Genomic DNA, 25,463 nt, shown 5'->3' on the forward strand with positions numbered 1-25,463 from the left:
GGGACGCGGCGCGGGAGCATGGAGCCGCGGGCCGGCTGCCGGCTGCCGGTGCGGGTGGAGCAGGTCGTCAACGGCGCGCTGCTGGTCACCGTGAGCTGCGGCGAGCGCAGCTTCGCCGGGATCCTGCTGGACTGCACGAAAAAGTGAGCGGGGGCGGGGGCGCGGGCCCCGGGGCGCCCCAGGGTCTCCTGGGGCGCCCCCCTCCCCCCACCCTCGCCGGCCTGCGCGGGGCGGGGGGGAGGGGGCCGGGCCGGCTCCGGGGCGGGGCAGTCTCGGCGCCGGCGCCCGCTTTCGGTTTCCCAGGCCCGGGGCTTCGGGGCGCGCGAGCGCGGCCGCCCCTCGGGGGGCCAGAGCGCCTCTCAAAGTCGTGGCGACTTGCGGGGCGGGAGCGGCGGTGGGCGCCCAGGGGGAGTCCCCGCGCCGCCGCCGCGCGCCGCCGGCGCCGAACTCCGCACGTCTGCCATAATTAACGCACTTTTCTTTGTTCAGACGCACTGTTGAATTCGGCTGTTTTCAGAATTGTCGGTTGGGGGGTGGCGGGGGAGTGGGTTCAGATGCGCGCCTGCCCTGCCCTGCCCTGCCAGCCGCTCACAAGTGGGGGGGCCCTGTCTACTGCCCTGGGTGCCCCCGGACTCCAGGAGCGACTCGGGGCTGAGGCTTGGATGGATGGCAAGCAGTTGTGCCCGCGGTGGGATTTAACCCGCGGAGCGCCGTCGGTGTGGAGGAGCCCCCGGCAGTGTGGGGGGGCGAGGTGCAGGCGGGCGCGGGGGCCGGGGCGGCGGAAGGGGGTCCCCGGGCGGGCCTGGGGCGCATCCTCCTGAGACGCACCTGTGCGCCTGCTGCAGGGACTCGGCGGCAGGAAGAGTCTCCTGGATACAGTGTCACATGGTCCTGAGCTGTCGCGCAGATAAATGATTAGGCATTAATCAGGCACTAATGTCTTGGCGCTCCTGCTGGGCCTTATCTCCAAGCTGAGAGCAGTAAATGGCTCCCCTTGAGGAGGCCCAACTTTTTCCCTGCGTGGAGCCCAGGGTCTGTTGCAGTAGCGTGGACGTGGCAAGAAGACCATCGCTCTTCGACAGTTACCCCGCTGGCATTCTCTCTTCATTAGATGCGCCAGAGCCATTTATGCGCCAGTCATGTGACCTAACATATGGCCTCCCGGGCGCCGGGCGCCCTGCTCCGCCCTGGCTACCACAGACGGTGCTTGGCGGGACCCAGTGGGGGTGGGGGCCGCGGGCCGCAGCAGGGCCCCCTGGAAGCCGCCCCGCCTGCAGCCCAGGGGTGGCCAGGGCCCCCCACACCCGATGGCCAGCACCTCCTCCTCCAGACAGGCCTGCCAGCCCAGGGCCGTGCCTGCTCCCTGGGCCGTGCGCGGCTGGACCCAGGCTTTGTCTGCACAGCCCGTCCGGCCTTTCCTCCCTGGAGAGGGACACTTGCAGCAGAGGCTCCCCCCGGTCGTCTGGGCCCCCCAGCTCAGCACAAGGGAGCCACGGGCCCCTCTGACTTGTGGGTGGGAATGTCCGCCGGGGCGGCAGCCTCAGCCCCCTTCCTGTCTGCCTCCAGCTGGGCTCCCCTCCCCGAGGCTGTGGCTAACCTGGCGTGGAGAGCAGCGCTCCCCTCCCCCCTGTGGAAGGAAGCCGGCCATGCTGGGATCCCCAGCCGTGCACTCGCGGGCGTCAGCCCCGCCACAGCCACGTTCTGCTGTGACCAGAGCGGCCGCAGAACCAGGGCCGCCACGGGCGCTGCTCTCCTCCACGGTGGCTCCTGCTGGTGGGAGCTGGCCCCTCGTCCTGCTGGGGAATCCCAAGATCCCTCGGCAGCTCCCGGGGCCTCCGGCCTCCGAGGCCCGAGCCTGCTCCCGCCCCCGCCCACCCTCGCCTCCCGGTCTCTCGCCACTTCTGGTTTCCCCCCGCCTTCTGCTCTCTGCCCACGGTATCAGGGGCAGCGCCCCCGTTACATCCTGCTCGTCAGGTGGGGCCTCTCGGCAGCTTCCAGCCCCGCGGGGCGTGGTGGGCAGCGGGTGTGTGGCCGTGGGCGGCGGAGTCCGCAGCGCCGATCCGCCTTCCCTGGGGCCGCTTTCTCCTCGGCGCCCGCCGCCCCTCCCGCTCAGTGGAGGCCCTGTCCTGGGCGAGGGACCAGGCCGGCCAGGAAGAGCAGCCGGGAGCTCCAACTGCCCACGGCCGCCCACCTCCGGGAGCCCGCGGGTCCCAGAGCGGCGGGGTCGCCGGGGGTCTGTCAGGGCGGCGAGGCCACAGCTGTCAGTGTGCCCGTGGTGCGCAGCCAGGCACGTGCCAGTAACTGCCGTCCTCTGCAGCCTCGAGTCCGCGTGCGGTCCCGGGGGCCGGGAGCCCAAGGCCCCTGCAGGGGTGGAGCGGCGCCAGGGGAGGAGTCCCCCGCGCAGGTCCCGTTTCCTGCCCCGGAGCAGGGGCCAGTGAGCCGTGTCACTCTCCGGGCATTTGGGAGGTGGCACCCCCTCCCTGGGCCCTCTGGGAGGCAGGTTCTTGTCCCCAAATGCGCCGGGAGGATGAGCTCACAGAGGCCCCCCAGGTCCCCGCAGGTGTGTGGCATGCCTGGCCCGGTGCCCAGCTGCCTCCCACCCGGGCCTTGAACCTGCCCTTTGTGCTCTGAAAGAGGGTCCTCAGCTGCTGAGTGCCCGCCTTCCCCCCGCACGCCTTCCCTGCATTCCCTGACTGCCTGCTGTGTGCCCGGGCCGAGTCCCAGGCAGACCGTGTGCGTGTCCCCCCCGTGTCTCGGCGAGGCTGCGTTCCCTTCTGGGGGAGCAAGGATGCAGACGGCCCGGGCCTGCCCTGGCTCCTCAGGCTGGGGTGCAGGCTGGGTGTGGGCACGGTTTTGTGGGTGGCCTGGGGGAACCCCTGGGGTAGAGTCCCCCAGCCGGGGTGGCCCTGGCTGAGCCATGGCCCCAGGACAGCAGAGGCCCGGAGTGGTGAAGGGGTGGTCTCAGGGGTAGCAGGATCCGGCCGGCCGGCTGCCCCGTCAGGCTGATGGCAAAGCCGTCATCTCTGACTTGGTGTTTTTCAAACTTCCCCAGCTGTGAGTCACCCAGGGTGCATTACCGTGCAAGCCTCCTGGGCCTTTGTGACCCACACCCACCCTGGGAGGCTGGAACTCCAGCCAGTCAGGAATCCCAGTAGGCCTGTCCCCGGGCAGGAGGGCGCCCCTGTTCCACCCCGGGCGTACTCCCTTGTCCAGGGGGGCGGCTTGGCCCCTGGGGGCCGGCCCTGGGATGGTTCACCGGGCGAACACGGATGGACACCTGGTCCAGGCCCTGCTGGGCACATCCTCCTTGTGTTCGGGGGCCAGAGGTGCCCAGCGTGTCAGGGGTGGCAGGGTCTGGGGCTTGCAGGCAGCTGCCACCCAGGGGACCTGGCCAGCATGGAGGTGACAAGGGGGGGTGGACTGGGGAAGCCCTCAGATGGCCTGGAGAGGGGTGTAGTCAGCTGAACTTTACTGGGATGATGCTGGCGGTCTGTTAAGCCTTTGAGCCTGGGGCTCCGGGGGCCAGATGGGACAGCCTGGCCCTGTGGCTCATCCCCAAGACCCGGGTTCTACCCATGGGGGAGGAGCGGCCTTGCATGTGTGGCCCTAGACAAGGGGTCACTCTGGTGTCCAGGCTGGGACTTCCCTGCCAACCTGCTTTCCCCACATCCCTGAGCAGAAGTGGGCCCGAGGCCTCCACTCCCCGGAGGCCTGGCAAGGCCACCCTACCTTTCCCAGCCAGCCGGCTCCTGCCCTCCTTCGGGACCGGGCCTGCCCTCCCCGCGTGCCGGGCTGCAGAGGAGCGAGCCTGCCGTATGTGTTCTAAAGCAGCGTGTAGAGCAGGGAGCCCGGGCCAGGGCGGGCCTCGCCAGCGGGACTCAGGCCTGTCCTGGGGCTGCGGGCTCCTGGGATGGACCCCTGGGTGTTTCTGGTCTGGAAGCCACGTCTTCTCACCTCTGTACCGGACACCGGGGTCGCCTCTCCCCGTGCGAGCATGAGGAGGGAGGGTCCAGGGCAAATGTGGACCTGGCTGGGGTCAGAGGCCACTGTCAGGTTCCGCAGATGCTTGGCTCCCCAGTCGGTTGAGCCGAGAGGCCGCAGGGGAGGCCGGGAGCCCTGGCGGGTGGCCGGGCCGTCTCCTCCTGGCGGCGGGCCAGCCCGGGCCGGCTGCTCTGGGGGCTTGCTGAGCTGGTTGCATGGGTGAGACCTCGGGGAGGGCGGGGGAGCTGAGGCCCGGCCGCTGGTGCTCTGCCAAGGACTGCAGGCTAGGCTGCTCCCCTCTGGGCCCCGGTGGCCGTGCCAGATGGCCATGCCTTCGTCTCGGCAGAGCGGGGGTTTGGGGGAAGAACTGCTTTGCTTTTGGGTCTGACTTCTGTCTCCTGCTTTTTCACCTCGGGGTCCCCACCTTTCCTCAAAGCTCAGGCTATTTGCCCCTCCCCCGGCTCCCCGAGGACGCTGTGCGGAGGTTTGTTTCGGGGTCCCCAGTTTCTTGCGTGGAGACCGTGGCCAGCCCGGCACTCCAGGCCTCGGCTCTGCACCGTGAGTGACCCCCGGCCCGGGGCCCCTGCTCACGCACACCTACCCCGTCCTTGGGCAGGCAGCCAGTGGGTCCAGCAGGGACCCTCGCTCGGCGCAGCAGAGGGCGGGACAGAGGGCACCTGGGCCCCTCGCCCTGGGCCCGCCAGGCGGTCTCTCTGGCTCCAGGCGCCTCGCCTGCCAAGGCCCTGCGGTATCACCTGTGGGGCACCGCCAGGCTGGCCGGAGCCTCCATCCCTGGGCACGCGCCAATGTCAGCACAGCCTGGCCTCACCGAGGGGCTGGGCCCTGTAGGCAAACCGCAGCCTGTGGCGTGGCCACGCCTCGTGCCCTCGAGTCCAGTTGAGGTCACCCCACTGGAGAGTGCACAGATGCTTCCCCCGGAGGGCGCCCGTGTCTGCGAGGAGGCAGCGCAGCTGACAGGAGCCCAGACCCCTGCTGTCACCAGACAGCCCCGGCCGGGAGGGGAGATGCCCTGTGCTCACCGGGCAGCCACAGGCTCGGGCGCGGAGGCGCCTGCTGCCTGGGAGTCTCTGGCTGCTGTTTACCCACCAGGCAGCTGTGGGTGTGGCCTGGGCAGGGCGCCACCGGGAGGAAGCGGCCGCCTGCGGAGTCACGGGGCCGCCGGGTCAGCCGGCCCATCCCCATGGCCGCAGCTGACATCTGGGGCCCGCCGCACCCCCGAGGCCGTGGCCCCCACGCGGGGCAGGTGCAGGCGGGTTCCCTGGGCCCGGGGGCCTCTGCGAAGCTGTGTTTGACCTACGAGGGCAGGGAGGGGCCGCTGCTCGCCAGCCATGCCGTAGAGCACGTGCACGGGTCTCCGTGACTGTCGTAAACACGCAGGGACTGCTGAGGGGTGTGTCATAAGCGGCGGCGGGGGGGGGGAGGAACGTCCATGGAGCACAGCTTCGGGGCCTCGGGGATGGGGTGACTCCCCCCCTGCCCCCGCTGCCCTCCGGGAGAGGAGACGGCAGAACCCAGGGCCGGCCGTGCCCTCGGCTCGCAGGGTCCCGCAGAGGAGGCTTCTGGAGGGAAGACGGGTTCCAGGTGACGGAAAGGACCTGCCCAGGGGCTGGTTCCCGGGGTGCCCTGGGCCCCGGCTGGCGGGAGGGGTTCTGCACCCCCACAGGCAGGCTGGTGGGGGGCACAGGTGCGGGCCGGGGGGGGACGCCTGGGGGTGCCGGCTGGTTCTGAGTGGGGTGACGGCAGAGGAGCGTGGGAGCGGCGGTGGGGATGCAGACGAGGAGGGGGCACAGTGCACGCCCTGGTCAAGGCCGTGGTCTGAGGGCCTGTAAGGGGGGCAGGAAGTGGGCTTTGGGGGGCCTTGGGGACCAGCCTCCAGCTCCCGGGGGGGATCCGCCTGCTGTGTCCCTCCTGGTCTGTGTGACCCCTGGGCCTGCAGACCTGCCACGGGGTTTCCTCTCAGGTTCTGGGACCTTCACTGTGGCCCTTGTTTCGTGCCCACTCAGGGAGGGGCCGCTCTCCCCGGTGACTTCCTGGTCATCCTGGAGGTCCTGCTGGGGCTGAGGCTGTCCCTTGAGGGGCTCCTTGGGGGCTTTCTGCACTTCGTGTCTTCTCAGCGTCACCCTCTGGCGGGGCACTGCCATGGGGGTGGGGCCCTCCTGGCCTCCCCTTTCTCGTTGCCAACACCCCCTTCATTTGAGGCCTCTACGTGGGGTGCCACAGTTCCACGCGGGGCACCCTGACACCCCTAACAGCAAGGGGCAGTGAGCACACTGGCCCAGAAGCTTGGGGTGAATGTGTGCATACACCTGTGCATGCACGTATATAAACATGCACACATGTGAATGCACGTGTACACGTGTGCACATGTGAACACACGTGTGTGGATGCACATGCGAATGCATGTACGTGTGTGGATGCACATGTGAGTGCATTGTGTGCACACGTGTGTGTGCGTGTATGTGCCTTGGTGTGAGCACATGTGTTTAGCGCTCAGAGTTTTTTATTTGTTTTGAACGCCCACGAGGTGCTTATTGAAGGGAAAGAACCAGGTGCTGATTTTGGTGTGGGGTCCAGTGCCCACTCTGGGAACTCAGGGTGACGTTTGGTGATATGGCCCGCCTGTCACAACCGTGGGTGTGCGTGGGGGCAGCTCTGGGCCGGGCCTCGTCTCCCCCACCTGGACCCCCACAGACCTTCACCAGAGGGCTGCACAGTAGCTGTTTTGGCCTGGCATCCGTCCTCTGTCCCGGCTGCTTGGCAGCGCTGGCGGGGGTGGGGGGCAGGAAGGCAGCCAAGGGTAGCCTGAACACGAGCACGCGTGGCTGCTGTCACTAAACGCTGAGTTACAAAAACCGGTGGCAGCTCTTGGGGCTGTGGGGTCTGTGTGCCCAGTGCCAGGCTGTGGAGCCCTTTCTCCAGGCGAGGGCACGAGCCGGGGCCCCTGTTCCCCCAGAGTCCAGCCCAGCCTAGTGTGTAAATCCTCCAGTGCAGGCGGCCGCCCCGTGGGGAGCGGGCTCCCCACTGCCGTTGGTCCGCGGGGCGCGGGGCCTGTGGCCGCAGGCCGTCCTGGGCCACCCAGCACGTGAAGAGCCACACGCCCAGCAGATGACAGAAGGGGTGGGGCTCACCGTGGCTGCTGTCCCACCCCCAGAGCAGAACCCCACCTCCGAGGGAGCTGGGTGCCCCGCTGTGGCCGTGGCTGTGTGCTCCCTCCCCGGCTGGCCCTCGGCTCCCCCTCGCCCCCTTGTCACAGTTACAGGTTACAGGGCAGCTGTCTGGCCACACAGAGGGTGGGGCAGTCTGCCCGGGCACGTGGCCGTGGCCCGTGGACTCTCTGGTCATGAGGAGGAGAATGTGACCCCTGCCCCCACGTACCGCTCTGTGCATGAAGATTTTAGATTCCGGGGGCAGCCACACGTAGACAGGAACGTGGTAGGAAAGCCATGGTTTCCAGGCTTTTCCCATGATCTTGAATTGAACAAAAACGGGTCAGCGTTCACACAGCAGGCATGCTGCCATGCTCGTTGCTCATCCGCCTCGTGCCCGCGAGGGCCACGGGGAAGCGATGTCCCCGTTGGTCACTGCAGCTGGGCCAGTCCCGCAGCCTCCGTGGCCAGCTCCCGTCCTGTCCACGGTGCTGGGGGCCAAGCTGGAGGCGGTGACGCCCTGCGCGGCGGGCCCTCTTAGCTGCTGGATTCTTCTGGAGAAGAGCAGATGGAGAAACCATTTGAAAGTAGAAAAGGCAGAAGCGTTCACTCATCGTTTCTACTCCGGTTAGGTCCGTGGCCGGCGGTGAGCACGGAAGTGCCGTGTTCCCCTTGACCTGGTGCAGGTCTGTTTCTGTGCGTAGAAAGTAACAGCTTTTAGCAAAAGCGGCCTCACAGGTCACACCACGTTTCCGCCGGAGGAGCGTGTGCGGGATTCTGCCTTGTTTTTCACTGTTTGGAGCAGTGAGGGTTTTCCTGCTTCACCGGGGGTCGCTGGTGAGTTGGATGCGGCCTCCCGACATCCATGGCACAGGGTCAGGGGGACGGTGCGCTGACCACCGACTTCAACAACGAAACACCCAAGGTGCCCAGACATCTGAGTGGAGGCTGCCTGTAGAGACGGCTGCCTGGCTGCCAGCCCTGGGGGTGCCGCCGCGCCACTGGCCTTGGCCATGCGTCCCCCTGGGAGGTGGGCTCCTGCCCTCCCGTGTCCCCGTCCCATAGGTCTCCTGGCCCCCTCTCCGCCCTGGAGCGGGAGGTCCTGCGGGAAGGGCCTGGGGTCTCAGGGAGGAGGGAGAAGGTGTACAAGGCCCGTGAACAGGGCCCCCTGGCCAGAGCAGCCGGCCCCCCGCAGGCCCAGTCAGGCCACGTCACAGAACCCCAGACCCCGTTCTCAGGCCCCAGGCCGCCTTCCCTACCCCAGGGCCTTGGGAGGTCTCCAGCTGCGAGCCCGCATTCCGCTTCTCACTGTGAACTGCGATGTGGACATCGGGGTGCTGCAGACCCGGGAGGTGGCTGCTGTGCTGGTCACGAGACCGCATAGAGCATGTGCCGCCCTCGGAGTCCCTGCGGTGCACGCGTGGGGGCGTTGGCCTCCCCCGGGGACCGGGTGCAGCGCGTGATCCCCGTCCTGACTCTCCCCTTCTGTCTCCCCTCTGCCAGGTCCGGCCTGTTCGGCCTGCCCCTGTCGGCCCCGCTGCCCCAGCCCGAGGACCCCCCAGTCAACGGCTGCCACGGCCCGGCCCCCGCGGAGCAGGACGCAGAGGCGATGCAGCTGGGGACAGTCCCTCCACCGCCTCCCAACGGCGACCAGGCCCCTGAGACCGCAGGCCCCAAGCCACCTCCACCGCCCGTGCCCCCGTTCCCGCCGTATTTTGAAGGCGCCCCCTTCCCTCCCCCGCTCTGGCTAAGGAGCACCTACCGGCAGTGGGTGCCGCAGCCGCCGCCCAGGACCGTCAAGAGGACACGCCGGCGCCTGTCCCGCAACCGCGACCCGGGCCGGCTGGCCCTGAGCCCCATCCGCCTGCGGCCGCGCCAGGTGCTCTGTGAGAAGTGCAAGAGCACGCTGAGCCCCCCCGAGGCCAGCCCTGGCCCCCCCGGTGCCCCGAGGCCGCGCAGGAGGGTGGGCAGCGGCCCCGGCCCCGACAGGGAGCCCCGCAAGCTGGAGGACCCGGCCGGCGGCGGCGGTGACTCCACAGCCACCGCGAGGAGGAGCAAGAGGGAGAAGCGAGAGGACGCCAAGGCCCGGGTGCCGCGGAGCCCGGCCATCAAGATCTCCTACAGCACGCCGCAGGGCACGGGCGAGGTCGTGGAGATCCCCTCCCGCGTGCACGGGTCCCTCGAGCCCTTCTGCCCCGCCCAGGCCCCGCCCAGTGGCAGCCAGGACCCCGGCGGGCCCGCCGCCTCCATCCCCAGGCTGAAGCTGACGCGCCCCGGACCCCCGGGCCCCAGCCTGCCGCCCCCCAAGATCCGCCTGAAGCCCCACCGCCTGGGGGCCGGGGAGCGGGAGCCCGTCTACAGGGCCGAGCTGGTGGAGGCACTCAATGGCCACGGGCGAGGCCCCCGGGCCGGCTCCCCCTCTCCCCAGGGCCACGGCTCCACAGGCCACGGGCCAGTGGACTCGTCTTCCGGAAGCTCTGGCGAGGATGATGACTTCAAGCGGTGTCCCCAGGGTCAACACGAGCGTGACGGGCTGGCCTTCCTCGCCGCCTGCCCCCGGAGGGGGACGGACTGTGCCCGCGAGTCCGTGTGGAGCAGCGACAGCCTGGACGAGTCCAAATCGTCCAGCTCAGAAGTGCCATCGCCGGACACGTGTGACCTTTCCGGCGACGGTGCGTCTGTGAGGTCCTCGTCCGGGGACGCGAGGCAGACGGTCCCGCCCCTGACAGTCAGGCTGCACACACAGAGCGTGTCCAAGTGCGTTACTGAGGACGGAAGGACCGTGGCCGTGGGGGACATCGTGTGGGGTAAGATTCATGGTTTTCCTTGGTGGCCAGCGCGTGTGCTTGACATCAGTCTTAGCCAGAAGGAGGACGGGGAGCCTTCCTGGCAAGAAGCCAAAGTCTCGTGGTTTGGTTCACCGACTACATCCTTCTTGTCTACTTCAAAACTCTCCCCTTTCTCTGAGTTTTTCAAACTGAGATTTAACCGTAAGAAGAAGGGGATGTATCGGAAAGCTATAACAGAGGCCGCAAATGCCGCGCAGCACGTGGGCCCGGAAATAAGGGAGCTCTTAACCCAGTTTGAGACGTAAGCCGGGCTCCCGACCAGGTGAGTGCGCCTCTGGCTGGCAGCCCGCAGGGCGGCCGCTGGGCAGCCGGTCCTGCTTGATGGCAGCAGCGTCGAGGCGCTTGGCGTCGCGGGGGTCGTCAGGTGCCCGTGCAGAGGACACGGCTGGCTGGTGTTTTGCAGCCATTTTTCAAAGTGTCGAGAAAGACCTCCCTCCCCTTCCATCAGTGTCCTGGAGAAGGAGCAGGCGTGGAGGGGGCTTCCGCTGCTCACTCCGAGGGGCCGGTCCGTCCTCGCTCCCCGGGCGGGAGCCGGGGCCCCAGTGCGTCCTGCCGTCAGATGATACTCGCGTGGCCTCAGCCCCCACCCGTCTGCATCACCGGGCACGTGGTTCCCGGCCAGCGTCGGTCAGGCGCTCTGGGGTCTGTCCCCGGGCCGGCATCTCCCCTCCAGGGGAGCTCTGTAGGGTCTCCCGCTCCAGGCCTTAGACGGAGCCCCCATGGGGCTGGGGGGCGTCTCTGCCTGGTCCTGGGGCGTCACCAGGCAGCACGTCTGTGGTTACCTCGTGGGGTATCAGGAAACGGCCGAGGGGCAGAGGCTGCCTGCCGTGAATCCTGGGCCCCAGGACGTGGGAGGGGCTGGGTGCCTGGGCCGTGGGGTGTGTCCGGGGGTCACTGGTCCTGGTGGTGACCCCCGGTGCCCACTCCCCTCCCTGTCCTCTCCCAGGGGAGGAGGCAGGTCCCGTGCGTGCTGCCTGCGTCGGACCGGAGCGTGTGTGGTGGGGTCCCCCTGTGGACAGCCCTCTTCCCGGCCCCTTAGCCTAACGCCCACGCCCACAGAAACAGGGGGAAGGCAGGGCCGTCAGAGGAGCGGTCCCCCCCACCCCTCTGGCTGGGCCTCTGCCTCTGTTTCTGTGACCTCTAGCTGCTCTTCTCTGGTCTGGTCCACCTGCCCGGCTGCCCGGCTGCCGCCAGGTTCCCAACTCGGGCCTTGAGGCCTCTTGTGTGGCCGGCGTGTGGTTGCGAAGAGGCTTGTGGGGCACCTGGTCCCCCCCCAGCCGCTGCACCATGTGTGCTGGGGGGTCCTAGGATCGAGGAGGCAGGGGTGAGGGGTGCACCTGGGCAGGGTCACAGACAGGGTTCTCGCTCTAAGCCTTGTCCCCACCCTTCTCTCCACCCGCCTGCTGCGTCGAGCCCGGCCGCTGCCCTGAACGGCTCCCAGGGGCCAGACACACGCCTGTCCTGCCCCCCAGGCACAGCCCTGGGAGCTCGGGGCGTGGGCGCCCTGTGGGAGGGGCCCAGAGGGAGGTCGGAAGCTCCGGGTGTGTCCGAGGGCCCCGGGGCCGTCTGTGGGGCCCTGCCTCTCTGTGTGTCCTCTGCTGCCCCCATACCCGGCCGCTGCTCTCCAGGCCCCTCCTGCCCTTGGCCGGGTCTGGGGCCGCTGTGGAGGCCGGGCGCCTCCCCCTCTCGCCGTGGGCCCGTGCTGTCCTGGAGGGCGTGTGAGCGACCTTCAGACCCCTGGTCACGGTGGGCAGTTAGTGGGGGCACAGTGTGGCCTGGCGGGCAGGGAGCCCCCAGCTGGGAGAATGCAGCCTGTTTACCAGGAAGCAGAGGGAAGAATCTTGCCAGACAGGTTTGCCTGCTGTAGGGCCCGTGCCCACAACCAGCCTGTTCCCCACTCCCTGCCCCCTCCCTCCGGCCCCCTTCTCCTCTCTGTCTTTCCTTCCCTCTCTCTGTTTCTGCCTGTCTCTGCGCGTCTCTCTGTCTTTGTCCCTCTGGCTTCGGGGACTGTGCCCGTGCTGTCCCCAGTGCTGCGTGGGGCTCTGGGAGCGTGGGATGCTGGGTTTTTTCAGCCCCAAAGCACGAAGCAGTTTTGCCTGATTGGCTCTTTAGTTTTGTTTTACGAGGACAGAAAATGTGCTCTGAGCTCCATGCCAGCCAGGAGGGTGATCTGCTGGCGCTGGCGAGCAGGGGCTTCCCGCTCCACGTGCTGGCTGGCCTGCTCCTCGGGCGAAGCTGGGTGCTGCCTTCCCCGGGCAAGCGCAGTGCGGCCGGGGCCGGTGCAGGCGGGCGCCGCGGCTCTTGTGGGAGATGCTGGGGGGCGTGGCCGCACTGAGGGGGTCACGGTCACCAGCGCCTGGGCATGCCTGGGAGGCCGGCGTGAGCTTCAGGCCACGTCCACCAGCTGCCACGGCCCAGCCCGACGGGCGCTGCCGCCCCCTGTGGACACTTGCTACGAGCCCCTCGGCCCTGGAGAGAATCTGTCCCGACGACCAGCACCCGTCAGGGGGGATCCCAGCACACGCTGTGGGGTCAGCTCCCTCCTGGGGCCATCGGGTCCCAAGAGATTCCTCCGTCCCACTTGCAGGGTGGCGGGGGGCTCGGCTGAGAGGGGGGTGTCCACAGGACACGCTGGAGAAGCACGCAGCTGTCCTGGGACTTGGCCGGGCGCTGGTGACAGGGCACAGTGGTCCTCAGCAGGGACTGACCTCCAGGGACAGACACGGGCCCACCCAGCAGGGCCCTGGCCAGTCACTGGCTGCTCTGGCCCCAGCAAGCTGGCTTCTCTGAGCTTCGTTTTCCTCATGTGTCTCAGAGTGACCAGAGCTGCCACTTGGGCTGGGTGTTGAGTGAAGGGTCCCCTGGGGGCCTTTGGAGGCAGCCACCACACCCTTTCTGCCTCCTCCCATGTCCCCTCCCCCAGGTTGCCACAGGCCACTTCCCAGGGTGGGGACGGGGCTGTGCTCCTGATGGGGCTGGCGCCCTCCTGACGGCCACGCTCCAGGCGCCCGGTGGTCAGAGGGTGAGGCCTTTCGGGAGCTGACTGGTCAGGCCTCGGCCTGCAGGGGGGCAGCGGTGCCCGAGAGCGCAGGGCCAGCCCCCAGCCTGACAGGTGGGGGTAACTGCTCCCAAGGGTGGCATCCGCCCACGGCGGGCTGAGCGCTCTGCTAGACAGAGGGTGCACAGTGGCCGAGGGCCTCACCCTGCGAATCACGGTGCCCAGATCTGTGTGTAATCACACACGGGAACGTGCTGGGAAGGGACGAGGGCCCCACGGCAGAGTGTCTGGTGAGGAAGCCGACCTGCACTGGGTACCTGGGAAGGCTTCCTGGAAGAGGTGACGTATGGGTGAGAGTGGAACGGTGAGCTAATCATGAGCTAATGGCCTGTGGCCTGTGGCGGAAGGAAGCCTGCGCTTGGGGGGTTCAGGAGGCAGCCGGGCTTGGGGCTGCTGAGACTGGCGCTGCAGCCTCGTCCGGAGAGCAGAGGGCGCCACTGGGGCATGTTAGCCAGAGGAGTGAAGGGGCCCCTGGCTGTGGGGTCAGGAGTGGGGGGCAGGGACGGGAGGGGAGGGACAGCAGGAGCTGGGGGTGGGGATACGTAGAGGACAAGTGGCGGAGCGGAGCGGGGGTCTGAGGCCAGAAGAGACCGGCCCGGGTTGCGGGGTGTCAGCTCCTGGAACCTGGGACCGTGGTGGCCCTCACTGCAGGGACAGTGGCCCCGGCTGGCCGGTGTCTGAGAGCCTGAGTCTTCGCTGGGAGGGGACTCCGGGTCCAGTACTCAGAGTGATGTTGGACCTGGGGTCACAGGTCTGTGGAACGATCTAGGCCCCAGGGAATGGCCACTGGAGGGAGGAAGCTTTGGAGCAGTGGAGAGGCAGAGCGAGGTGACCGGGCGTGAGGCCCGGCCGGGGCCCAGAGAAGGTCTCAGGGCAGGGAGGTGGGCTCGCACGGGTGGGAGGGGGCCCTGTCCAGCCTGCAGCCCCACACGGGGAGAGGGCGGATGGTCACCAGGAGCACCCCCTCGGGGCCCAGAGCTGTCGGGGCAGGAGGCCTGGGTCCTGGCGGCCCTGACGGCACCCTCTGTGCAGCATTCAGAGCCCAGGGACCCCGCTGGGCAGAGCCGGGTGGACGACAGGCTGTTGGGGGTGTGCTGCTCAAGTGTGGGCCAGGTGCTGTGGTACCCAGGGCGTGGGGGGCAGAACGCCACGTGGGGTCCCTCCCTGCCTCTGGGGCCGGGGGGACGTTCCCAGGCTGCTTGTGAGCTGGAGGGGCCCCAGGGCCCCCTTTCTGCCTGCGCGGCCAGGGTGTCGGAAGGCAGGAGCTTTTCGAGTTCACAGAGCAGCCCCTCGAAGGCTTGGGGGTGGGCAGCTCCGAGAACTGGGTTTCCTGCTCCACGGAGTGAACGGCGTCCCGGGGGGTTAACCGCAGCCTCCGTGTTAGCTTCCTGCAGCCACGGTCCCGAATGACCGCACGCGGGGCCTCGGAAAGAACAGAAATGGATTCTGGTCCTGGAGGCCAGAACCCAAACTGCAGGGGTCCGCGGGGCTGTGCTCCCTCCGGAGGCCCTGGGGGAGGACCCTTCCAGCTCCCGGGGCTCCCAGGGTCCGCGGCCATGTGAGGACCCCTCTCCCCCTCCTCGGTGTCCAGTCTCCCTCCGCCCCCCTCCAGCAAGGACCCCAGGACAGCCGCATGGGGAAGCCAGTGTTTCCTCATCAGAGCCCTTCATGTGCTCGCACCGCAGCACCTTCCCTGCGGAGGGTGACGTCCCCTCCTGGGTGGGGCCTGGAGGCCTCGGGGCCTCAGCGGCCCACTGCCTCCTCCCATCTGGTGGGCAGATGGCTTAGGGGCCTGTGTGTCCACCAGCTTGGGTCCCCTGCCTCATCCTCGACAGGCCAGCTGGGCTCAGGGACAGGTCAGCTGGTGTGAGGTGGACTGGAGCCTGACGGGCTGTGTGGTGCTGGTCCGGAAGGGTCCACCGCCCCGCCAGGGAGGCCGTGCCTGTGTGCGGCGGGTCCCGCAGGCCAGAGTCTGCGTACGTGTGCTGCGTGCTGGGCCGGCCGGGGCAGAGGCGCCCCCGGGCTTTCTCTTTCCTTGTCTGTCGCGCCTTCAAGAGCACGGTCCTTGAGCTGTGAGCCCCGAGCCGGCTTTTCGCTTTTCGCTTTTCCCAGCTCTAAGTACACAGGTGCCTGGCCCTGGAGCTGGGTCTGCAGCTGGCGTCCCGCACCGCTTTCAGGGACCTCAGGTCCTCCGTGAAGGTTGTCATTATTTTGTTCCCGAAGGAAACCAAGGCCTGTAATTCTGAGAATTCTGAGCCTGCTGTGGGGCGCAGGCCCGGCCCCACCGCCCGGCCAGCGCAGTCCTCGCCACTTCCTTCTTCCGGCAGCGCTGAGTGCCGGGGAGATCTGGGGGGGCCAGGCGGGGTTCAGGGAGTCGGGCGGGACCCGGGGTGAGGCCATGCGGGGAGACCCGAGGGGGTGTTTGCAGCAGGTGCCTGGGGCGTGGAGGCTTCTCCTCACTTCAGGGAGGGGCTGCCCCACTCCCACTGAGAGCGTGCATCGCCCGGGGTGTCATTACCTCCGTGCCCCCCCCCACCTGCTCTGAATACCCGCCCCCGGCTCCGCGCTGCTTCTGCGCCCCTGCACCAGGCACCTGCCCGGGGTCGGAGGCCCAGGGGCGCACGGGGAAGGGCCCACACTGCGCACGCCCGTGCCGCTGGACTCGAGCAGGGCCCCTCCACCAGGGCCCGTCGTCTTCAGAATTGCTGCCCAGTCCGTTCCTTAGCAACCTGCAGTGACACGCTGGGCACCCGTAACCTTTGGACGCAGGCTCGCAGGACAGCTGCCGCAGCCGGCCCCCAACACCCTGCGTTGTGCCCAGGGAGCGGTCACAGCACACAGCCCCGTGGGGCGGGCTTGACTCCCGGCCATCCGTGCCACGACTGCCCTTTCCAGGCTCGCGGCGCTCCATCCCAGCGGGTTAGCTCAGCGGCACCCAACCCGTGCTTTGGGCACACCCGGGGTTCCGGCCTGTTTCCCGCGTAGACCTGGGGCTGGCTGTCCCCCAGGGGTCCTGGGTCCTCTCGGGGGAAGGGCGGCTGGCACCCCCTGCACCGTTGTTTCCAAGCGGACCTAGGAATTTCTTTAGAAGAGAAATCATGACTTTGGAACTGATTTTTTTTCTAATTTTTTAATGTTTACTTAATTTTGGGGGGGGAGGGGCAGAGAGAGCGGGAGACACAGAATCTGAAGCAGCTCCAGGCTCTGAGCCGTCAGCACAGAAGCCAGTGTGGGGCTCGAACCCACGAACCGCGAGACTGTGAGCTGAGCCGAAGTTGGACGCTCAACCGGCAGAGCCGCCCAGGCGCCCCGCCACGGAGTTTTCTGATCCAGAATGTTAACTTCCTGGACGTTTGTGTTTGCATTTCTGTTCTCTTATGCTGAATGTCATGCCTCTTAATGAAATTCACATAGAGTTGACCTTTGAACAACCGGGTCTGCTTGTACGCGGATATTTTCCAACAAACATAGGCTGTGCATGTTTGTAAGTGTGGAATTTTCTCCCTCTTCAGTTTTCTTAATAACACTCCTTTCCTACAGTTGGTTTTGTGGTAAGAACACAGCGCATGACACGTAAGACGTACGTGACGCACTAACTGTGTTGCTGGCGATACTTCCAGCGAACAATAGGCCGTTAGTGGTTACGTTTTGGGGGGAGTCAAAGTTTTACATGGATTTTTGACTGTGCCGGGGTCAGTGCCCCTCATCTGTATTCAGGGGTCAACAGTATTAATTTGTATGTAAAAGTTAACGTGTGTATATAAAAAGTCAGATATTAAATATACATACACCATGTGATGCACCCGCCGCGAAACGTATGGGGAATATGTAAGAATAACAATACTCCAGGGTTTCCTCAAGGGCCGTCTTGTCCTCGGGGCGGGGCTCTGCCTCAAATTCCTCGTTCCAAGTCATCGAGACAAGTTTTCTTTCTCTGTGGTCGTTATGACCTCAAACTACAGTCAGCATCGTTTATTTCATTTTTCTTTCCATTTGTAGATATTTCTGTCTCTTTACGTTTTGCTGTGTGTTTTGTGATTCTGTGCTCATTTCCGAGGGTCCCCTCTGGAGGCGCCCGCCCGTCACAGTGCCGCCGTCATTGGCTGATCTCCCGTGCTTGCCACACGAGCGGCAGACATGTAGCCCCCTCTCCGCGCTTGGGCGAAAGCAGCGTCCCACCCCCGTGCCTCACTGTCCCTCTGACCCGCACCCGCACCGAGCAGATGCTGGTGGCCACGTGCAGAGACCACGTCCCCATCCCGGTGGAGCCCCTGGGCACACCGCACCCTCGCGCCTTTCTAAGACACGTCAAGGGGGGTGTGAGCAGGTACCACACAGGAAGGTGCCCCTGTCCTCAGGCCTTGTGGCATCTGAGGCTATGACCGGACCCAGTATCGGGGCCGCAGGTCAGGGCAGATAGGCCCCCCGAGGACCCCCAGGGTTTCCCCATGCCCTGGCTCCTGGCACCGCGTGGCAAAGCCTCAGTGGCCACCTCCCTCTGTGCTTGCTGGCCGCTGCCTCTTGCTCCCAGAGCCCCCCGTGCCCGCTGTGCCTGACAGGCCCCAGCTGGGCACAGCCACCCTGCCCCTTATTTCCATCAGGGCCCCCTTGACAAGCCACCCCTCCATTGTCCTCCCCCCCCCCCAGGTAAGTAAGTTCTCCTGAGTTCAGACCCTCGCAGCAGAGGCCCGAGTCAGCAGGGAATGGGGCTGTGGCACCCTGTCCCACACGCGGGGACACAGGCTCCTGGGAGGCACAGAGGCGGGGTTCGCTCCCAGCCGGGCTCCGCACTGTGCGGCCGGCTCCCCCCGCCCCGCCTCGGCCTCGGGGAGGAGAACTGGTCGCCTGATGCGCCCACCAGCCCGCAGCACCTCGGGCCACGGCGGGAAGGGTAACTGGAGGGGGGAGCAGCCGGGAAGAGGGTCTGGGGCAGGTGGGCAGGGTGGCATCTGCCCCATGGCATCTCTGGAATAAGAGCCATGAGCTGGAGGCTCCCACATCCACATGGACAGACCATGTGTACCCAGGCTATCCTGGGGATTCTGGGCACCTTGACCTCAGCCCTGGACCCTCCCCGGACAGAGGGGGAACCCTGGGATGGGGGCACCTGGGCCTCTGGACCAGGAGGTTTGGGCCACGCATCAACCTAAAAATCCTGGGGAGACTTTCCTTCAAGCCACAGGCTGTGAGCCCTCCATCCTGGAGGCTGGCACTTCTGGTGCCCGAATTCCTGGGAGCCGTCGGCTTCCGGTGGGCGGTACTGACCGATGCTGAGGGCCTCCTGCCAGCGGATCTGAATTTCCCAGAGCAAATAGCACCTCACTGGCCCTGGGATCCCCATACCTGGGCCGGGGTCCCTGAGATGCAGCGGGAGCCATGGGCACCAAGCAGGTGGCTGCGGGCCCAGTTCTGTGAGGGAGTGATGGGGGCCACAGCCAAGGCCCCACGGGTCTCTGCAGGGTGGAGGGAGTGGCTGTGCTTGACCGAGAGCCAAGGCCAAGTGGCAGAGCTGTGTGTGTGTGTGTGTGTGTGTGTGGCCCATGGAAGGCCACATGCTGTGGGGCGCTTGGGGCTGGACGTGGGGTCACAGATCCAGGATGTGAGCATGGGCGGCCACTGCGTGGCAGACACTTCTGCCGGGCCAGGCCGTGCGTGCTGGGGGCCTGTGCTGGGGGGCGGGGGGCCTGCTCACATGGTAAGGATGGTGCGGCTGCCTCTTCTGCTTTGTTTCATGACACCTGGTGGCCCCTTCCTAGTGTGGCTGATGTGTCACCATGTCCAGAAGGCTTGTGGTTTCAGGGGAGACGTGTCTTCTTAGTTCTGGTCTAATGTGTTGTGAGCAGCGGCCCTGGTCACCATCACAGGACGTGGGACACTGGCCGGCACGCGCCATGCTCCCTGCCCTCCGTCCACACAGCCCAGGCCCTGTGGGGGAGGGGAGCCCTCCTGTTCGCCCCCATCTTCTCTACAAGCCCCAGCTGTGGACCCAGTTACTGGGGTGCCAGCGACTCAGACCGGCAGAGTGGCTTTGGCTGACCTTAACCATGGGGCCCGTGCTGGTGATCTCAGGGCCCCATGGGGGACACTCCTGTGAGGTCAGCCTGGGCCAGTGAGGGGCAGACAGGACGCTTGTGTGGTGGGCCCTGCCCAGAGACCCCAGGGCAGGTGGGAGAGGTGTTCAGGGTCACCTCTGGGTGTCTTCCTGCCCAGGAAGCCCCGGGAAGAAGGAGCTCTTCCCTGTGCGGCTGTGGCTGCTGCTGGCAGCTGTGTAATGACCTGACCTTCCCCATGGCTTCCCACGTTTCCCAGGGGGCAGGTGGGAGGTACAGCTGGGGCTGCGTGCCCCGGGGGGTCCCCCAGAGCACCCTGCATGACCGGGGACAGGGCGCCCGGGCCTGCTGGCCTAGGGGGAACGAATTGAGATGGCAGGGGCTGTGTATGCTGAGGGGGGTTCCTGGCTGGTGGGTACGAGGAGGGCACAGGGGACCCCCCTTCTCCAGATTTCTCAGGACACCCGCTCTTCTCATGGAGCGGCCGGCGGGTGAGGGCTTCCGGGGCCAGGCGCATCAGCAGGGTGCTGGGACAGCCCATGACCACCCTGTTTCTCTTGTCGGGCGGGGGGATGCCTTGAAGAGCCCCCAGGGCACACGAGACAGAAAGGGGCAGGCGGGCCGCCTGCTCCTGAGCCTGTTGTGCAGTCTTCTGGATGTTTAATGGCATCTACCAAGGTCGTGGCTGCCGACGGAGAGGGGCTTGGGCAGGCTGATGATCTCCCGGGGCGGTGCCGTTCCTGGAGGAAGCATGCCTGCCTCTGATGTGAGCCCCGAAGCCTTCAGCAGAAGGGGCGGCCGTGCGGACTCCCCGATTCTGGGTGCTGCTGGCACCTTGCCCCCCAGCAGCTCCCACTGTGATTGGCCGTGACTCCCCAGAGCCCCCACGCCCCTCTTCACTGTGTCTGCTAGGCCGCTCAGCTCCCCGATCATGGAGGTGGGGCTGCCCAGACCCCTGCCCGGGGTGGGCTGTCCGTCCCCCGTGTGGCCTACCTGTCCGGGGTCAGGCCGGGTGGTCACAGCTGCTTCCTGGGCAGGGACAGATGAAAAGGCAGAAAGGAAACAGTATCGGGGGGAAGGGGTTTGTGCGACAGGCCGTGATCTGGCCACCGTTTCTCCCTGAGGGACTGTGTTTGGGACCTGACACCCTCAGTGGTGCAGGACCTGGGACCCCATCTGCCCAGAGCAGCAGGGGCTGTGGGACGATGGGGGGGGGGGGCATTCAGGTCCCGCATCCATGGAGAGTGGCCGTCACCCTCGCCCAGCCTCCCTGAGATACCCCCCAGCAGAGCTCGCTGGGATCCCCTGCAACAGTGACTTTGGGTCATTTTCTTCTGGGGACATTTTCTTGGGGACCCTGAGTCAGGCGCCTGGCCAGGGAAGGGACTGCCACTCTAGGTCAGAAACTGCCGCCCCTTGAGTGTGTGTTGCCCAGGCCCCTCCCTGACGGGCCAGGGGACTGGGGAGCCCTCGGGACACAGCCTTCCCTGCAGGGAGTGTGGTCGGGGCCGGGGCGGGTGGTTAGGCCTGGGCTTGGGGCGACTTGAAAGCAGAGGGCCCGGCGCCTCGGGGCGCCTCACTCCTGGGCTCAGCCTGACGTCCAGCTGACTGTGGTTGGGTCCATGACCAGAGAGGTCTCGGGCCTCATGGGGTCCCCTTCTCAGGCCTTTTAGAGACAGGGCTCCCCCCTTGGGGACACCTCGACTCCAGATGCCTGTCCTCCAGTACAGAGGGGGGCCACCCAGTCTGGGGTGCTTTGTTCTGGCTACCCCGGGACGTGGGTTTGCGTCCTCACCTTGAAGCTCGGGTGAGTGACCTTGGACAGCATCAGGAGCCCCTCTGAGCCTCAGCCCTTTGTCTGCGAGGGGGGTTTTGATGACCCTCCTCAGCCCTGACCACTGGGCCATGGTCGTCTCCAGCCTCACGCTGCCCGTCCCCTCTCTGCACCCGCCGCCCCCTGGGGGCCTGTTGGCCACCCCCAAACCCTGCATCAGGGTGAGGTGGTCTGGTTTGCTGCAGCCACTGAGAGAGCTGCTTTCCTGCTCACTGGAATCCTGGCCATTTGGATAGAAGAGGCTGGGCCGCCCCTCCCCCCGCCAGCTGGGCCGCTCGCTCGCTCACGGGGGGGGGGGGGGGTTGTTGCTCTCTCTCAGCCCTTCTGCCCCAGGGTCCTTTCTGGCCCCAGGAACCTGACGCTGGGTTGGGACCCGGACAGGCAGTGTGCCCGAGGCTCGGTGATACTGCAGGGAGGGGCCATCAACCATGGACACCTGTCTGGGAGATCAGTGTCTTGTCCCCCACACCCAGCCCCCAACCTGGAGCCCGCTATGTCCTCCGGTGTTGGGGGGGGGTTGCTTTGGGCTTCAGCTCCTCCCAGCCGCCTGCCTGCACCGCCTCTGTCTCCCTCAAGGGCACGGGTGGGTGGGGGGCCTCCAGGCCAGCCCCCCGGGCCAGATGTGGTATCTACGGAGCTGGCCTGGGGGTCGGACCCAGCGCCAGGGAGGCCTGGGGCCGGCAGCTGAGCCAGCACCAGGGCATTTGGGTTTCCCTGTGTGGCCCTGTGTCCTGGAATTTTCTATTCCATGTAAATGAGGAAAGGCTTCGATGCTCCTTTCACATCATAGTAAGGTGCTCCCGAGCGTCATTTCTTTCCATTGAAATTTTATCTGTGTCGGCATCATGTATGTTCAAATTTTCAAAGTCTGCTAGTGATTGATAACAAGTGTCTGAAATAATTCATGTCCCAAAGGATGCCATCTTCTGCTGTTTCTTGTTTTGAGGTTTTACACTTGGGCGTCATTCATGGACATATTTCCTGTGGAAGATGAAGATCGAACAATCTTATACTCCCTCCTCCCTGCCACACCCCCCACACGTGCACATACACACATGTACACACACGCGCATGCATGCACACTCCCACGAACCCACATATGCTTGTGCATGCATGCACCCACACACACACAGACTCACACTCGCACACGCTCATGTACACACATGCACACACACGCACACAGCTATTTGCCTAACTCCAGATGTGGTGCTGATATAGGACGTCGCGGCATCTGCATGAAGATGCCCATGAGTAAACTTCATTTTTGTTCAGCTCCATTCTCTGCGGAGTTGAATTTGCCTCATTTTTTTTGGCTGCTTATTAGTTTTTATGGTCTTATCACTAATTTGTTCCCAGCAAAGAGTGCTCAGACCTCTCAGGGCCTTCAAACAGCGCACCATCACCATGTGAACGAGCTTTCCCAGAACACACTGGCGAAGACAGTGCGCCTGTGTGTGCTCCCAGGCCACCGCGCTGGCCGGGGCTGACGTGTCGTGCGGCCCCTCACCTATGGCGCCCACCACACGCCTGGGGCCCTGAGCTCTGTGTGTGTCTGTCTCTTTCTCTCTCTCTCCCCCTTTCTCTCTCCGTCTCTCTCTCTCCCCCATCTCTCCCATCTCTCTCTCTCTCTCTCTCTCTCTCTCACACACACACACACACACACACGCACGTACACACTCACATGCACACGTGTCCAGGGCCTCTCTGGTGGCGGCTGCCCTTCCGCCCAGCGTGATGGTCTCAGGGCAGTCGGGACCTTGTGACGGCAGCTCCCCAGCAGCTCTGTCTGGGGGGCTGAGCGAGGAATGGTGCAGCAGCCTCTCTGCTTGTTTGGTCCAAGTGCATCGGGGCGGGGCTCCCCTGGCGGGAGAGCGGCCGTCTGCACCCTGCGGGCACCCTGTCCGGAAGCCCCTGGCTGGCTGGACTGTCTCCTGCTTGCTGGACGCCGCTCCCCTCGCCCTCCAGGACCTCCAGTGACCGTGTGGCCCCCACCCCCCGACTAAAGTGCAGGGAACACGTTGTCCCCCGTCACCAGTCTCAGGCTGCTCCTCTCCTGCGGCCGTGGCCGCTGTCTGTGTGCAGGGTGTGGTCCCTGAGGCCAGGCCTGCTCAGGGATGGCCGTCTGGAGACCTGGGAAGGGTTTTCTTATTCGAGGGTCTGTGCCCTCAGCTCCGGGGGCGCCCCTGAACCAAGAGGGTATCCGTCACACACCCTGACGGTGAACACTGGGGTCCCTCTGCGCTGTGAGCCCCAGGGCCAGGTGCACAACCACTTTAGCGCCCCAGCCCACGGCCGCGAGTGGCCAGAAGGATCTAGTGCTTCCCGGGGAGCCCCATGGTCTGGGCTTTCAAGCCGTCAAGTGTCCACACCTTTTTCTGGGAAATCCCGGGGCCTGGGAGGCGGGATGGGCACGGCGGGCTGCGGGCTCCGGGCCTCCGGGGGTTCAGCGGGCACAATGTGGCACCAGGAAGGCAGGACTCCTGGGGAGGTGGGGGGGTGCGCGGGGTCCCTGTGGGTCCTGGTGAGACTCAGAGCCTGGGGCCGGCGGCTCAAAAGCCCCACACGGGTGCTCAGAACTGGGGGTCAGACCCCGGGGGTCCCGTCCCCCAGCACTTGACCCACAGGTAACCTCTTTCCCTCTCTGCTTCCCTCAAGGTCACCGACGATGAGGGCGTGGCTGGTCTCCCGGAGCTTCTGACTTGGGGGTGCCCTCCACGTCCCCCGTTCCGCCTGAGGGACCCCGTGTGCCTTCTGGGCGGCCGCGTGCAGAAGTGCGCCAGCTCGACGGCGGCCAGCCTGCCTGGGGGTCCCCGCAGGGCAGCAGGTGTGTGTGGGGAGGAGGACAGCCCGGGAGCACAGCGGCTCCCCCCGCTGAACGTATTTATTCCCCTGACTCAGGCTCTGGCTCCTGTGGTTTGTGAAGTTCCAGGAGCCCCAACGCTTCTGCTTCGGCCTCGCCCGCTGGGTGCCGAGGAGGGGTGAGGCCCGCCGCGCGGCCAGCTTCCGGGCCAGGCCCCCTCCGGCCCGCAGGCTTCCAGAAACCAGCTTGCACGTGTGGGCGCTCCCTCCCCAGCCCTCAGCGCAGGGTGTCTGTGCACTTGAGACCCCAGAACCTGCCCGCCACCCCCACGATCCTCCCAAAGCGGGGGCCGCGGGCACCCACGGTGAGGCCCGGGGAGGGGCCGCTCTGAGAACGTGGGACTTCAAAAGGAAAACAACCTGGCCTGTTGTCTGTAAGAGCTGATCCGGTCTCCTTTCTGTCACTTTAAAGACCAAAAAGAAAAAGAGAGAAACAGAAAATGAGTTCTGCTCCTTTTTTGTTTAAACACGAAAGAGGATGAAGGGACGACTGTGTCGAAGCCGCCGAGCGTTCCCGCGTGTGTCCTGTGTGTCGCGTGCGGACGGCCCGCAGAGGGATGCCGGCCGCGTGCGAAGGTGGCGGCCTGGAGAAGCAGGGGCCGGGCCACACCCCTTCCCGCCCGCCCTGGGCGCTGGCTCTCCTCTGGGCCTCCCTGGGGCTGCCCAGGGGGCAGGGTCTCTGCAGACAGGGCAGCCCCTCCAGGGACCCCCGCTGCCCCGGCCTCCCGGCTGGCTCTTCCGGAGCCGAGGGCCAGCCCAGGGCAGACGGTGAGCTGTGCCTGGGCCTGGTTTTACTGGAACATTTGAGGGCCCCACTGCCCCACCTGGATTGCCGTGGCCAGGCCGGGAGCGTGTGTGTGTGGGGGGCACACGGGAGCCCTCCGGGACGGAAGTCTCCCCTCCCCCTGGTTCCTGTGGCTCTGGGCTTGACTCGGGTCAGGGGGTGCGGGACGGGGACATCAGACGCCCACACGGCAGAGCCAGAACCTCACCAGAGTAAACCCTTAGGAGGAGCTGTTCTGGTCCAGGCCCCTCCACCCTCGGCCCCACGGGTCCGCCAGGGCAGGGGGGCTTTGGAGGGAGGAGGGCCGGTGCTCCGCGGGGCCAGAGCTCACAGCCGCCCTAAGGCCATTCCCCCAGTGTGGCGCCCGGGTCTGCGTGCCCACCTTGAGGGGAGAAGGGATTTCTGTAAGGTGCCACCTGGGCTTAGGGGCAGCACCAAGGCCGAGAGAGGGCGTTCTTGGAAAGCTCGGCGTGGCTCCTCGGACTCAGGGCCCCTGTGGGCACTTTGCTAACGGGGCCACGGCCCCCAGCCCCGTGCCCTCAGGTCGCAGCAGCAGGGGCAGCCCCAGGCTGAGGCGTGAGGAGGGCCACCAGCCGGTGGGGGTTTGCATCCAGGCGTCCCGTCCTGAGCACCCAGAGCTGCCCCTGGGCTCGTCCCAGGTGGGACGCCTGACCCCAAGACAGCTCTCAGGCCTGTGGCTCCCCAGTCCCTCAGCAGCCCTGTCCCCGATGCCCAGATGCCACCTGTCCCTGCCCAGGGCGCCCTCCTGCCATTGGCTTGGGCCCCACGTGACCAGCGGCCCTGCTGGCTCAGAGCCCCCCAGGCTGCCCTTGTCCTTGCTGAAGCCCCCAGGCCGTCTGGCGGGAGGGTCCCCTCAGCTC

General features: G+C 66.4%; 1 protein-coding gene across 5 annotated transcripts; it reads left to right on the forward strand.

The window, feature by feature from the left end:
* On the forward strand, window positions 1-24,239 carry PWWP2B (PWWP domain containing 2B). 5 transcript variants are annotated; one of them, XR_005531769.1, is made up of 4 exons: window positions 1-143; window positions 8,652-10,259; window positions 23,595-23,763; window positions 23,838-24,239. XR_005531769.1 is itself a non-coding variant. In XM_039252412.1 (4 exons), exons 1-3 carry the CDS (start codon window positions 19-21, stop codon window positions 10,240-10,242), a joined length of 1,350 nt encoding a protein of 449 aa, XP_039108343.1. In that variant the 5' UTR covers window positions 1-18; the 3' UTR covers window positions 10,243-10,259; window positions 23,595-24,239. The 5 variants fall into 5 exon arrangements, 4 of the variants coding, with proteins under 4 accessions (XP_039108343.1, XP_039108340.1, XP_039108342.1 ...); XM_039252412.1 differs by having other exon boundaries at window positions 8,652-9,294; window positions 9,661-10,259; window positions 23,595-24,239; XM_039252409.1 differs by having other exon boundaries at window positions 23,595-24,239.
* The last annotated feature ends 1,224 nt before the right edge of the window (window positions 24,240-25,463 follow it).

The sequence above is a fragment of the Hyaena hyaena genome, unplaced genomic scaffold (assembly GCF_003009895.1).
Source record: "Hyaena hyaena isolate Hyena2069 unplaced genomic scaffold, ASM300989v1 scaffold_409, whole genome shotgun sequence".
NCBI classification, from domain to species: domain Eukaryota; kingdom Metazoa; phylum Chordata; class Mammalia; order Carnivora; family Hyaenidae; genus Hyaena; species Hyaena hyaena.